The sequence below is a fragment of the Hyperolius riggenbachi genome, chromosome 9, assembly GCF_040937935.1.
Source record: "Hyperolius riggenbachi isolate aHypRig1 chromosome 9, aHypRig1.pri, whole genome shotgun sequence".
Classification (NCBI taxonomy): Eukaryota; Metazoa; Chordata; class Amphibia; order Anura; family Hyperoliidae; genus Hyperolius; species Hyperolius riggenbachi.
This window is the reverse complement of record NC_090654.1, coordinates 62,612,531-62,627,460: the sequence shown is the minus strand read 5'-3', so window position 1 is coordinate 62,627,460 and position 14,930 is coordinate 62,612,531. Positions and strand designations below refer to the sequence as shown.

At 48.6% G+C, this 14,930-nt stretch overlaps 2 protein-coding genes across 4 annotated transcripts in view; one reads left to right on the top strand and one right to left on the bottom strand.

The window, feature by feature from the left end:
* The window catches only part of RNF123 (ring finger protein 123), a 119,116-nt gene that overhangs the window by 11,499 nt on the left and 92,687 nt on the right, over window positions 1–14,930 (bottom strand). For all 3 annotated transcript variants that reach the window (XM_068252920.1, XM_068252921.1, XM_068252922.1), the window contains exon 36: window positions 2,361–2,503. In XM_068252920.1, coding sequence (XP_068109021.1) covers window positions 2,361–2,503 — 143 coding nt within the window. The remainder of the gene's footprint in view (window positions 1–2,360; window positions 2,504–14,930) is intronic.
* Window positions 11,497–13,009, top strand: AMIGO3 (adhesion molecule with Ig like domain 3). The gene has a single exon (XM_068252737.1). It carries the CDS (start codon window positions 11,552–11,554, stop codon window positions 13,007–13,009), a length of 1,458 nt encoding a protein of 485 aa, XP_068108838.1. The 5' UTR covers window positions 11,497–11,551.

Below are 14,930 nucleotides of genomic sequence, written 5' to 3'. Positions count from 1 at the left end.
AATCCTCCCCCGCGTCTCAGCCCAGGTCACCAGAAACGGCCGGTAGTGTGCAGGCGGAATGCACGGCATGCTTGTTCAGATTCTATGGCTAAGGCTGTGTTCCCATTTGAACAGAGAATGGACATTTTTGTCTGGTCATCACAGTCAGCGAATCCCATTTTATAAATAGTAGCCGTTCACACTAGTCAGCCTGTCAGATCCGCGGACCGCACTTCAGTGCAGTCCGCTATGATCCAAGGCAGGCAGGTGCCTTCCCTATATAGCCTATAGGGGTAACCCATCTGCCCCTGGCTCCTGCTGGACCACAGGAGGACCATTAGAGTGGACCCTACACTGCCTGCTTCCACTGGTCGCATGTGATCTGGTGCAATTGGGAACCAAGCCTGAAGGTACTTGATGCAGAGGATCAGCAGGACAGCCAGACAATTTGCATTGTTTAAAATGTTATAAATATTGCAGTCTCCATATCCCTCTCTGTTCAGGTGAACTTTCAGTCAGTATTTTATCTATCTGGGACACCAGCAGAGAAACCTACAGGTGAAATCCAGGCTACTGTTGTCACTGACCTACGACTACACAATATATTCCTGTGCAGGGCACAAGATGTGTAAGTACTGTAATCATACATGCTAATGAACTCTTCATAGAAATATATGGAAGTGAGACAACCGTAGCCTGCTCTGCCCCAAGGGTGTCTGGGGGATTTAAACCCAGCACACAACACTAATCAAATAAGAATCAATTTAGGGCAGAGCTTTCCTTTTGTAGAAAATTCCCAGAATCCCTGCATGTTATTATTTTGGTCACGTGAAAAATGAAATAATCTTATCCTGGATAGAGGAATTAACAGCACCACCTTTGTGAGGATGTCAGCCTCCCTTCAGTCGGGGAAATCGCTGTGACACGAGGCACCAGTAACCTCCAATAGAAAGTGTTCTGGTGCACTACAACCAACTAAATCCTCCTTTCTAAAGCTGGACAGTAAAACTAATAGCCAGAAACGGATTGGCTGCTGTAAGCCTTTTCAGGCCTGGACATAACCTGGCAAGTGAAGGGTTACGGGAACAGAAAGGGACAGGTCAGCAGTGGCTTAGGAAGCGAGACGTCCTCTGGGGAGTTGGGTCTCCCAAAGGTCATTTTTCCAGACAGAAATAGATCATTCTATATATAGTCATCACATTAATAAAATATCCCCTCCATCTCCTCTGGATTGTGCTGCTGTGATAGCGAGGCGGGCAGCTGCCACACCAGGGGATGGGTGCAGGTTGGGGAAAATTAAAAACTACTTGGAGAAAGAACGGGGGGGACTTGGGGTTACTGATTGCTTATGGCAATATTTATCAGTATCTGCTTCCATCACAGCTCTCTGCACTTTGACTCATCGCTTCACCATTATGGGTGGCTTACTGGATAGCACTCTCCCCTTGTAGCTTAGGGTCCCAGGTTTAAAGAGGAACTCCAGTGAAAATAATGTAATAAAAAAGCACTTCATTTTTACAATAATTATGTATAAATGATTTAGTCAGCGTTTGCCCATTGTAAAATCTTTCCTCTCCCTGATTTACATTCTGACATTTACCACATGGTGACATTTTTACTGCTGGCAGGTGATGTCACTGGAAGGAGATGCTGCTTGCTTTTTTTGGAGTTCTAAACAGCTGTTATTTCCCACAATGCAACAAGGCACCCACAGTGTGATGTCAGATCCATGGTCCTGACATCACACTGTGGGAGGGGTTTCACCACAATAATCCATTGATGATCCATTTGTGAAAAGGGAAGAGGGTATCAGCTACTGATTGGGATAAAGTTCTATTCTTGGTTACGGTTTCTCTTTAAATCGGGGCCAAGACAGTGAATGGAGGTTGTATGTTCTCCCCATGTTCACATTAGTTTCCTCCCTAACCTAAATAGATACCGATGATCTAATTGGTTTCCCCAAACTGGCATTAGACTAGACTAGCAATAGCTAATAGCAGGAATTAGACTGATTTCCTCTGAGGGGCAGTTAAAGTAGGCTTGAGGAGGCTGCCATATTTATTTCCTTTTAAAACAATACCAGTGGCCTGGCAGCCCTGCTGATGTATTTGGCTGCAGTAATGTCTGAATAACGCTAGAAACAAGCAAGCAGATTATCTTGTCAGATCTGACAATAATGCCACAAACTCCTGATATGCTGCATGTATGTTCAGGGTCTACGGCAAAAAGTAAAAGGAAGTAAATATGGCAGACTCCATATCACTCTAATACTATAACAAAAACACACACAAACTCTTGTCTAAGGATCCTCTGCCTGCAGATAAACCTGAACAGTCACACAATGACAGACAGACAAGACAGCCAGGGAAGGGAATACTTACAGGCCTGCAGGGAGAAGTGCTTCTTGTCTGCAGGGGGCGCTGCTGTTCCCAGGGTGTTTGGTTCTATCTGGCCCAGCAGGTACTGGATTGAGCGCAGCTGGAAGCAGGGGTCGGCCAGTAGCACGCTGGTGGCACGCTGGATTCTGCGGAGAATCATTACACAGATCATTATAGGAGGTAATGGTGGCAGCTATACACCTGCAGATAATCAATATTCACACAGATCGGAGTAAAGGTGGCCATACACGATTCCATTTTTTAAATAAGTTTTTGATCTATTAGATTATTTTATGAAACCTACCATACACCATTCAATTTTCAAAGCACCTGTTTTTTCCAACACATCCAATCAGATTTTTCGTTTCAATCCCTTTTTTTTTATTAAGTTTTATAAAATAAAGAACGTACAAGAAATATATGAACAGAATATCACATGAGATCAAATAAGAACTATCGTCTAAACAAGAAAAAAAAACAGAATTGATTTTTATCGATTGGCACCTTTTGATAATTTCCTCATCAATACCAGACACACAACTGAGAAATATTCATCCTTACTGAGCCTCAACGATTTCAGTCCGGCTCACAGTTTGATCGCTATGCTACAAGGATTAATAGCAATCATATTTTCAGCTTTATTGTTTTGTTTTTATGTGCATATAAAACACAAGCATTCCACAGTGTTCCCAAGAGACGTTGGTAGACAGGAGCGTCGGATCAGAAGGAGGAAGTACCAGAGACATGTGAGACGCAGTGTGACATGCTTGTGAGTGAACTCCTCCTGCCCGTGTCCACTTGTTCTGTGCTGAACAGCGGCACTCGGGAGTATTCGGGTGTTATGAATTGGCTATGCCGAAATTCAAACAGCAACACCAGCTAGCAACTCTCTGGCTGTCTCTCCCATCATGCATGACGACACACTGTAACCTCCAACAAGCTGACTGAAATGTGTGGGTCCTTTAAGGTAGAATTGCAGCCTTTTTCGTTTTGGACACTCGGTAGAGTCTCGACTACCCGGCACCGATGTGGATCCACTGATGCCACAAAAGATTGCTTTCTGGTTGCTTGAGACTCGATATTAAAAAACAAAACAAAAAAAAGCCTCTGTATTATACATTTCAAAGCCAATAGGTTTCGGGATATTGTTCCACGATTGACCATGCTTCTGTATTACTGTGCTACGGGTGTGATGGCTAATCCAAAAGTTACATCAATCTATGCAGGTTCAAAACTTGTCCAGTTTATGGATATAGTGAGATACATGGAATAAGGTAGTATGTTTATAATGTACCGTTTATAGACTGAGTATTTTTCATGTATTGCTGCATATCTTTGTACGTTTGAAAAATTTCAATAAAAAGTTTTTCAGTCAAAAAAAAAAAAAAAAAAAAAAAAAAAGCCTCTGTATTAAATGTTAAAATGCAGTCAATGAAAGTATATTAACAGACCTTCATCTGCAGATCAGACAATCATCTGCAGATCCAAAGATCCAGCCTGGTGGATCTGATATGCAGATGAAGTCTGTTAAACAAGGTGTGTATGAGATCTGCAGATCTCAGACTATGAATGCATTTTGCAGGAACAGATCTTTTGCAGGAACAGATCTTTTGCAGATACTGATGTTTTGAGTGTGTACAGCATCTGTGTGTGCAGCATCTTGCAAAGATTTTTTTCTGATGGGGAGTTCAGCTCAATAGAATAGACTGTGTAGGTATGGCTCTCATACTACATGGAAGGGGGTAACATTGGTCTGTGATCTTTCATTTTCCAAAGTCTTTTATCTGAGGTGTGTACCCAACTTTAGAGTCAGGTATAAGCACAGCCCTGCTATGTGAATGCTACACTTTCCCTATCATTAGCAATGTCGGCTGTTCTCATTATTATCTGTATCCAAACTGCTCCTGATCCGACAGGATCTGACAATTATTTCCAAAATGTCCGATCTGCTCCTGATTGACAATGGGGATGGATCAGGAGCAGATCGGACATTTTGGAAATAATTGTCAGATCCTGTCGGTCGGACGGGAAATTGCATTATGTATACCCAGCATGATGTCCTACCATATTATTATACTGTACTGTGCGTGGCTGAGGGAGACCTTTCAGAAATCGCCGCCCCCCTTGAAAATCCTGGGATTGCCCTGGCGGTCTCTCACCTCAGGTTTCCTTTAACATGGGGTAAGGTGAGACCAGTGGAGGTCTGAGACCAGTGGGGGTCTCACGTCTGCACGTCCCTCATGCGAATATTCTCCTCACTCCCTGGCCTGGTGATCAAGTCACAGAGAGCAGGAAGTGAGATTAATGATCTTCAGTACAGAGGTAGGCAGTAATGGCAATCTGACAGATGATCTGGTCCTCCCTCTACTCCATTCACAACAGAAAGGAACGTTTATTTTTTTTTGACTGAAAATTTTAGCCACCTAGTGGTCCACACACACATAGCATTGCTGGGAGGGGAGAGAGAACCTACACAGCAGCATCACCTAGTGCTTAGATTCTCTGGCACTAGGCAGGACATTCATCAGAATGTAGCAAGTGAAGGGAGTATAGGCTAAGTGTGAACTACAAGTCCCAGCATGCCATAGAGGGAGCAGGGACAATTACAGAAAGCGGGCGAGGAGTGCCGCCAGGCGCTGACAGCCGGATAATCTGATCAGCTTTCTGGCCGGGAGTGTCTCTCCTGCATTAGAAGTAAATAAAATGAGGCCCTGGGGAGACTCCACTCACATCTCCTGTCCATTAATTCCACACAAAGTGGAGCTGAGAGTGAGAGGGAAATACTCGCATTACAGCGTAGCCTGCATAGGCTCCCTACCGCATGTGTAACCCTTTCCTTCTCAGGCAATATATCCCCACACCGCTACTGCACCTGTCACTGGAGATGCAAATCATTACAACTTGCATGCATTTAATGTATGTATGTAGCCAATAAAATGCACTTCCTGTTGATCCTGAATACCCAATTCCCAGCTGCATACAATTTGAATTCAACTGACTAGCTCTACCTGTAACCCCTTCTCACACCTCTGCCCCACCCATGTACCCTTCTCACACCTCTGCCCCACCCATGTACCCTTCTCACACCTCTGCCCCACCCATGTACCCTTCTCACACCTCTGCCCCACCCAGGTACCCTTCTCACACCTCTGCCCCACCCATATCCTCTTCTCACACCTCTGCTCCACCCATGTGTCCCCTTCTCACACCTCTGCTCCACCCATGTGTCCCCTTCTCACACCTCTGCCCCACCCATGTCCCCTACTCACACCTCTGCTCCACCCATATCCTCTTCTCACACCTCTGCCCCACCCATGTCCCCTACTCACACCTCTGCTCCACCCATATCCCCTTCTCACACCTCTGCTCCACCCATGTGTCCCCTTCTCACACCTCTGCTCCACCCATGTGTCCCCTTCTCACACCTCTGCCCCACCCATGTCCCCTACTCACACCTCTGCTCCACCCATATCCTCTTCTCACACCTCTGCCCCACCCATCTCCTCTTCTCACACCTCTGCTCCACCCATGTACTCTTCTCACACCTCTGCTCTACCCACGTACCCTTCTCACACCTCTGCTCTACCCACGTACCCTTCTCACACCTCTGCTCTACCCACGTACCCTTCTCACACCTCTGCCCCACCCATGTACCCTTCTCACACCTTTGCCCCACCCATATCCTCTTCTCACACCTCTGCCCCAACCATGTACTCTTCTCACACCTCTGCCCCACCCATGTACTCTTCTCACACCTCTGCCCCACCCATGTACTCTTCTCACACCTCTGCCCCACCCATGTACTCTTCTCACACCTCTGCCCCACCCATGTACCCTTCTCACACTTCTGCCCCACCCATGCACCCTTCTCACACCTCTGCTCCACCCATGTCCCCTTCTCACACCTCTGCTCCACCCATGTGTCCCCTTTTCACACCTCTGCTCCACCCATGTGTCCCCTTCTCACACCTCTGCCCCACCCATGTACCCTTCTCACACTTCTGCCCCACCCATGCACCCTTCTCACACCTCTGCTCCACCCATGTCCCCTTCTCACACTTCTGCCCCACACATCTCCCCTTTTCTTACACCTCTCCTCCACCCAAACCCCTTTTCACACCTTTGCTCCACCCATACTTCCTTCTCACACCTCTGTTCCACCCATATCCCCTTTACACCACTCTTCCCCACCAATATCCTATTCTTACACCTCTGCACCACACATACCCCCTTCTAGCACCTCTGTTCCACCCATATCCCCTTCTCACACTTCTGTTCCACCCATATCCCCTTTACACCACTCTTCCCCACCCATATCCTTTTCTCACACCTCTGCTCCACACATACCCCCTTTTCACACCTCTGTTCCACCCATATCCCCTTCTCACACCTCTGCTTTACCCATAACCCTCTCTTACACCTCTGCTTCACACATACCCCCTTCTCACACCTCTGCTTCACCCATAACCCTCTCTTATACCTTCTTACACCTCCGCCCATATCCCATTCTTACACCTCTGCTCCGCCCATATCCTCTTTTCACACCTCTGCTCCACCCATATCCTCTTTTCACACCTCTGCTCCACCCATATCCTCTTCTCACACCTCTGCTCCGCCCAGATTCCATTCTTACACCTCTGCTCCGCCCATATCCCATTCTTACACCTCAGCTCCGCCCATATTCCATTCTTACACCTCAGTTCCGCCCATATCCCATTCTTATACCTCAGCTCCGCTAATATCCCATTCTTACACCTCTGCTCCACCCATATCTCATTCTTAAACCTCTGCTCCGCCCACATCCCATTCTTACACCTATGCTCCGCCCATATCCCATTTTTACACCTCTGCTCCGCCCATATCCCATTTTCATACCCATTTAACCCTAACCACCTCCCTGAACACAACCAGCAATACTTTCCAGTTTCCCTATACCTCTTCCCTCCACTACACCAGTAACATTTCCTGAATCTTTAATCCCTTCCTCCAGTATTCTCATCATCCATTCCGATCTTCTTCCCTCCACCCCAGCAGTAACCCTTTCCTCCAACCCAGCAGTAACCCTTCCCTGTATCCCAGCAGTAACCCTTCCCTGTATCCCAGCAGTAACCCTTCCCTGTATCCCAGCAGTAACCCTCCCCTCCACCCCAGCAGTAACCCTTCCCTCCACCCCAGCAGTAACCCTTCCCTCCACCCCAGCAGTAACCCTTCCCTGTATCCCAGCAGTAACCCTTTCCTGTATCCCAGCAGTAACCCTTTCCTCCGCCCCAACAGTAACCCTTTCCTCCGCCCCAACAGTAACCCTTCCCTGTATCCCAGCAGTAACCCTTTCCTCCGCCCCAGCAGTAGCCCTTCCCTCCGCCCCAGCAGTAACCCTTCCCTCTGCCCCAGCAGTAACCCTTCCCTCCACCCCAGCAGTAACCCTTCCCTGTATCCCAGCAGTAACCCTTCCCTGTATCCCAGCAGTAACCCTTCCCTCCGCCCCAGCAGTAACCCTTCCCTCCGCCCCAGCAGTAGCCCTTCCCTCCGCCCCAGCAGTAGCCCTTCCCTCCGCCCCAGCAGTAACCCTTCCCTCCGCCCCAGCAGTAACCCTTCCCTCCGCCCCAGCAGTAACCCTTCCCTCCGCCCCAGCAGTAACCCTTCCTTGTATCCCAGCAGTAACCCTTCCCTGTATCCCAGCAGTAACCCTTCCCTCCACCCCAGCAGTAGCCCTTTCCTCCACCCCAGCAGTAGCCCTTTCCTCCGCCCCAGCAGTACCCCTTCCCTGTATCCCAGCAGTAATCCTTCCCTCCGCCCCAGCAGTAACCCTTTCCTCCGCCCCAGCAGTAGACCTTCCCTCCGCCCCAGCAGTAGCCCTTCCCTCCGCCCCAGCAGTAACCCTTTCCTCCGCCCCAGCAGTAACCCTTTCCTCCGCCCCAGCAGTAACCCTTCCCTGTATCCCAGCAGTAACCCTTCCCTGTATCCCAGCAGTAACCCTTCCCTGTATCCCAGCAGTAACCCTTCCCTGTATCCCAGCAGTAACCCTTCCCTGTATCCCAGCAGTAACCCTTCCCTGTATCCCAGCAGTAACTCTTCACTGTATCCCAGCAGTAACCCTTCCCTGTATCCCAGCAGTAACCCTTCCCTCCACCCCAGCAGTAACCCTTCCCTAGGCCCCAGCAGTAACCCTTCCCTCGGCCCCAATAGTAACCCTTCCCTGTATCCCAGCAGTAACCCTTTCCTCCGCCCCAGCAGTAACACTTTCCTCCGCCCCAGCAGTAACCCTTCCCTGTATCCCAGCAGTAACCCTTCCTTGTATCCCAGCAGTAACCCTTCCCTGTATCCCAGCAGTAACCCTTCCCTCCACCCCAGCAGTAACCCTTCCCTGTATCCCAGCAGTAACCCTTCCCTGTATCCCAGCAGTAACCCTTCCCTCCGCCCCAGCAGTAACCCTTCCCTCCGCCCCAGCAGTAGCCCTTCCCTCCGCCCCAGCAGTAACCCTTCCCTCCGCCCCAGCAGTAACCCTTCCCTCCGCCCCAGCAGTAACCCTTCCCTGTATCCCAGCAGTAACCCTTCCTTGTATCCCAGCAGTAACCCTTCCCTGTATCCCAGCAGTAACCCTTCCCTGTATCCCAGCAGTAACCCTTTCCTCCGCCCCAGCAGTAGCCCTTCCCTGTATCCCAGCAGTAACCCTTCCCTCCACCCCAGCAGTAGCCCTTCCCTCCGCCCCAGCAGTAACCCTTCCCTCCGCCCCAGCAGTAACCCTTCCCTCCACCCCAGCAGTAACCCTTCCCTGTATCCCAGCAGTAACCCTTCCCTCCGCCCCAGCAGTAACCCTTCCCTTCGCCCCAGCAGTAGCCCTTCTCTCCGCCCCAGCAGTAGCCCTTCCCTCCGCCCCAGCAGTAACCCTTCTCTCCGCCCCAGCAGTAGCCCTTCCCTCCGCCCCAGCAGTAGCCCTTCCCTCCGCCCCAGCAGTAACCCTTCCCTGTATCCCAGCAGTAACCCTTCTCTCCGCCCCAGCAGTAGCCCTTCCCTCCGCCCCAGCAGTAGCCCTTCCCTCCGCCCCAGCAGTAACCCTTCCCTGTATCCCAGCAGTAACCCTTCTCTCCGCCCCAGCAGTAACCCTTCCCTCCACCCCAGCAGTAACCCTTCCCTGTATCCCAGCAGTAACCCTTTCCTGTATCCCAGCAGTAACCCTTTCCTCCGCCCCAGCAGTAACCCTTTCCTCCGCCCCAGCAGTAACCCTTTCCTCCGCCCCAGCAGTAACCCTTCCCTGTATCCCAGCAGTAACCCTTCCCTGTATCCCAGCAGTAACTCTTCACTGTATCCCAGCAGTAACCCTTCCCTGTATCCCAGCAGTAACCCTTCCCTCCACCCCAGCAGTAACCCTTCCCTAGGCCCCAGCAGTAACCCTTCCCTCCGCCCCAGCAGTAACCCTTCCCTGTATCCCAGCAGTAACCTGTCCCTGTATACCAGCAGTAACCCTTCCCTGTATCCCAGCAGTAACCCTTCCCTCCGCCCCAGCAGTAACCCTTCCCTCCACCCCAGCAGTAACCCTTCCCTGTATCCCAGCAGTAACCCTTCCCTATATCCCAGCAGTAATCCTTCCCTGTATCCCAGCAGTAACCCTTCCCTGTATCCCAGCAGTAACCCTCCCCTCCACCCTAGCAGTAACCCTTCCCTGTATCCCAGCAGTAACCCTTTCCTTCGCCCCAGCAGTAACCCTTCCCTCCGCCCCAGCAGTAACCCTCCCCTCCGCCCCAGCAGTAACCCTTTCCTTTGCCCCAACAGTAACCTTTTCCTCTGCCCTAGCAGTAACCCTTTCCTCCGCCCCAGCAGTAACCCTTCCCTCCTCCCCAGCAGTAACCCTTACCTCCGCCCCAGCAGTAACCCTTACCTCCGCCCCAGCAGTAACCCTTACCTCCGCCCCAGCAGTAACCCTTCCCTCCGCCCCAGCAGTAACCCTTTCCAGCATCCCAGACTCTGCACTTTAACCTCTTCCCTTACCTCTGCTCATTCAGCACACCCTTTCTGTATCCCAGTAGTTTGTTCTTCATATCCTTAACCCTTCAAGACCTCAGCCACACTGGACTACGGTACATTTTTAATGCTTTCTGCTTAACCACTCTAAAGCATCTTCAAATTATGACTGTTATCATCCTGTTTCTCATTTTAACCCTTCTTTTTCCTGAAAAAAAAAATCCCACATTTCTATTTTTATTTTATTTTTTGCACACTTTCCAAAAGCTACGATAAAAGATTTTTATTACTCGGTCTCCTGTCAATACAGAAAACAAGCAGCAATATAACTACTGCAATAACAAAGATCTGTCTGGGAGGGAAACACCAGAAGCACAGACTAATATTCTTTATTACAACTATAATTACTGTAATAAAAGATTTGTAGAACAGCCTCCATCCTCCCCATCGTGGCTCATACAGACGTGCTGCAGCTAATTATTGTCCATTACAAGTACTCCACCCCATTATCTAGCCAGCTCTGTGCTTATAAACCATCCAGAGAAAACACAAGGTGATCCTGGGCCAAGAGCTGGTGGTATTTCCCCATCATAGGATTATGGCAGGGGGTCTCTGGCTACTTCATGTGATACTCTGGGGGACAGAGAGCCACTGAAAACATTATGCAGGGAGGGACCAGCCCTAAGCAGCCAATGACTCTGGGAAGAAAATCTACAGAGTGGAGGGGGGGGAGAGAGAGAGAGACGAGTTCAGTACAGAAAGCTTCAATCAGCGCCTGTAAACGGACTCCAGCATTGATTCAACCCTCTACAAAGTCTGTCTGTTCTGAGGTAGCATCATCAGAACACGCTCTCCTATTCTCCGTATGAAGACACTTACCACCAACTATTGATCAGGAAGAAGGTGACGATCTGCACAAAAGATGCAGTCCTTGTCTGAGAAGTTAATGTTCTTCACAGAAGGGGAGCCATGACCAGGAAAGAAGTATCTTCAGGCTTATAAATTCTTCATCTGATCCTCTGTCCGGCTTCATTCTGGATACCGGCGTCCTAGACAGGCGCAATGCCGGAACACTACAGCTGACTGCAACATGAAGAGAACAGGAACCTTTACTGTTCCCTGCTCACCAGCCAGATCTTAGAATCCAAAACTGCTTCTGGGGGGGTTAATTGGACAACATGATTAGCAGCCAGTGCTGGAGGGACTGGGCAGAAAGTCTAGTGGTCATCCTGTCAATGGAGATGCTAACAGGGTGGACATCAGTTTCCAGCTGCCCCTCTAAATGCATCTGTGCCTCGGATCTCCTGAGTTGTACGAAAGCTGGCCTGGAAAAAGTACCGAAACACCTGCCAGCCACATCTGTCAGCATAGATCTGAGCCACAACTCCATTAGCCTTCTGCATGAGAATTGGTTGACCGATATACCACATCTGTACATTTTACGACTCAGCCACAACAAATTCAAATCTCTGCCCTCTGGTGCCTTCCGTAATGCTTCAGAACTAAGACATCTCGATCTCTCATCTAATCAACTACAGACTGTGCAGGTGGAACTTTTCCAGCCACTTTTCAGACTGGAGGAACTTCTTCTGTACAACAACTCGATCACCTTTGTGGATGAGACAGCCTTTGCTCACCTGGGTAACATACGCAAAATCTATCTGAGCTGGAACAACCTGAGCAGCTTTGCCTTCAGCTCCATGCAGAATCTGACAAACCCTCATCTTCGCACTCTCGATCTGTCCTCAAACAAGTTTGCAGAACTGCCATTTGAGGAGGTGGCATCACTTCCTGCCTTTATCAAGAATGGGTTGTATTTGCACAACAATCCCCTTACCTGCAACTGTGCCCTCTACATACTGCTCAGCCACTGGGAGCACCGTGGCTTCTCCTCCGTCCTGGATTTCTCAAGGGAACATACTTGTCTCTACATGGGCAAGCCACGAGCTATTGTTCGGATATTACAGTCTGAGAATGGATTTGAAAATTGTTCTCTGGGATTGGGCCAAGGACTACCCACAGTGGGCCTCAAGGTTCTTGTTGGGAAGCATCTCATGGTAACGTGTAATACCAGCTTGCCACAGGAGAATACAACCTATGTCTGGATTTCCCCAGCATATGACTTTATCTTTCCACCAGGGAACAGCAACCAGAGTTTTAGAATTCATCCTAATGGCACATTAGAGATTCAAAAGGCCCAGCCCTGGAATTCTGGAGTCTACCTTTGTATTGCAGTGAACAGATGGCTTAGTTATAATGCTACCCATGAAGTCAATGTGACCGTACATTTTCCCAAACCTGCAGAATCATTCAATACTGGCCTCACTACCCTCTTGGGCTGTGTGGTTAGCCTCGTCTTGGTCTTCATCTATCTCTACATGACTCCTTGCCGTTGTTTTCCCTGTTGTTCAAAGCCTCCACAAACCCCCAGTCCACCACAAGAAGGCAGTGTTCAGTCTTCTATCCTTTGTGGGACACCTCCAGCCTCTGATGGGACAAACAATCGAAAAGCTGGGGTCAATCGCCACGTGGTCTTCCTGGAACCCATAAAAGAAGGACGTGTGGAAAAGCACCCAAAAGCTTTACAATTGAGAACCAGTTTTGATTCTGCCAATCCTGCGTTATCAGACTGTCTGGACACAAAACAGGGAATGAATTATTCTTCCAGTGGAAATGGTCCCGTGGCCACCTGAGAGAATGCTGCATGCTAGGTGTGCCAATTATGAACTCACAGCCTTGGGAGAGGACACAAGCTCTACATAAACCTCAATCACCCTCCATTTTTTTTGCTTGCAAACCAGTTCCCTGTAACTTATTCACAATCCAAAGCAACTCTGAACACAGCCTGTGAATGCTTAACATTTTCCAATACTTTCATCAACTAACTGGATGGTTAATAGTACAAATATTTTTTATAATAATTATTATTATTATTATTATTCTAATGGAAAATGGAGGGAAAAAGAGAATTGTGTAAGAGGACGCAGCGCTGCAGTGCGGCGGTTGGAAGACTGCAACTGAGATAGAATTTCAAAAACAGGATTCTTTACAGGCAAATATAACATTTCCACCATCTGCCCTTCCCAGTTCCCGGAGGACTTCTGACCTCTACATGTCCAGGTATCGGAAAAGCATTAGAATGTACAGGGCTGGCTCAGTGCACGTGTACAGGGGCGGCAGCATGGCTCCCCTGCTGTGCAGCACTGCTGTGACGGGACTGCTAGCAGCTGCATTACATATGCTAATAAAACAAATATTTTGGTCTGTACGATCTCCACAATGACATATCTTAATTGTGTCCTACAAGTGCATTTATAAAGGCTTTAAGATTTGAATAGGGGAGGTAAAAGTATGCCCTCATCACATGAATGCTTACTGTGCTTTAAACGATGGCTGCTGCGCTTGTCATTTAAGAGCTGCCCATTCAAATGGAATGGGCAGTGCTGGTACCATAGTTTATTGCCATTTCCGCAAAAAAGCTTTCCTGTCGTCTGAGGCGTCCTTTATAGCCGTGCCTCTGTGATGTCCTCTGGGGGTGAAACCGCTGATCACTGCCAAATGCTTTTCTGCACGTTTGCAGAGAAGCATTTCACCGAGACGCCGCGGGACGCCTGTGTGAACCAGGCCAAACACACATAGGGCTCCATTCAGAAAAGTGTGATAACTGCTCTCAGCAGCCGATCACGTGCAAACCTTCCTTTATCACGCGGAGTAATAGTGTACGCGCGCACAAACCTCGGCGCAGATTGCGTGATAACTGCTGTGAGAGCAGTTATCACACTTGTGTGAATTAACCCCATACTGTTAAGTTGTTGTCACAGTCTGTGTCCTCAGTGGGGAAACGTCCCCTCAGTAACTGTCCCCGTGATGCGCACATATATAAAAATGACGCTGAGATAGCCACTAGTACAATATCAGGAAAATTAACATTATTCTACTATTAGGCTCTATGTAATTACGATTGTAAAATATTGGTAATAGTTTCCAATATTTTACCATCGCCTAACCTGACCCCCATTCACAACTGAAGCGAGAAGGCTATGGAGGCTACCAGATTTAATTCCTTTTAAACAATGCACATTGCCTGGCAGTGCTGGTGATCCTCTGCCTGTAATACTTTTAGACATAGACCCGGAACAAGCATGCAGCAGATCAGGTGTTTCTGACATTATTGTCAGATCTGACAAGATTAGCTGCATGCTTGTGTGGTGTGATTTAGACACTACTGCAGCCACATAGCTCAGCAGGACAGCCAGGCAACTGGTATTGTTTAAAAGGAAATAAACATGGCAGCTTCCATATACCTCTCTCTTCATTTGTCCTTAAATGCAGTTTTTGTGTGTGTCATAAGTGCATGATCTCAGCAAAGCTCAGTTACATTTGCATCTGGAGGTGTTCAAACTCATACATTCATTTGCAAATAAGTATTTTTGTGGTGTAAAGATAGCAAGTGTGTGTGTGTGTGTGTGTTTGTGTGTGTGTGAGAGAGAGAGTATGTGTGTGTGTGTGAGAGTATGTGTGTGTGTGTGAGAGTATGTGTGTGTGTGTGAGAGTATGTGTGTGTGACTATGTGTGTGTGTGTGTGACTATGTGTGTGTGTATATATGTGTGTGT

Coding starts and splice junctions, on each gene's coding strand:
- AMIGO3 (XM_068252737.1), top strand. CDS start 11,552: ATGGAGATGCTAACAGGGTGGACATCAGTTTCCAGCTGCCCCTCTAAA.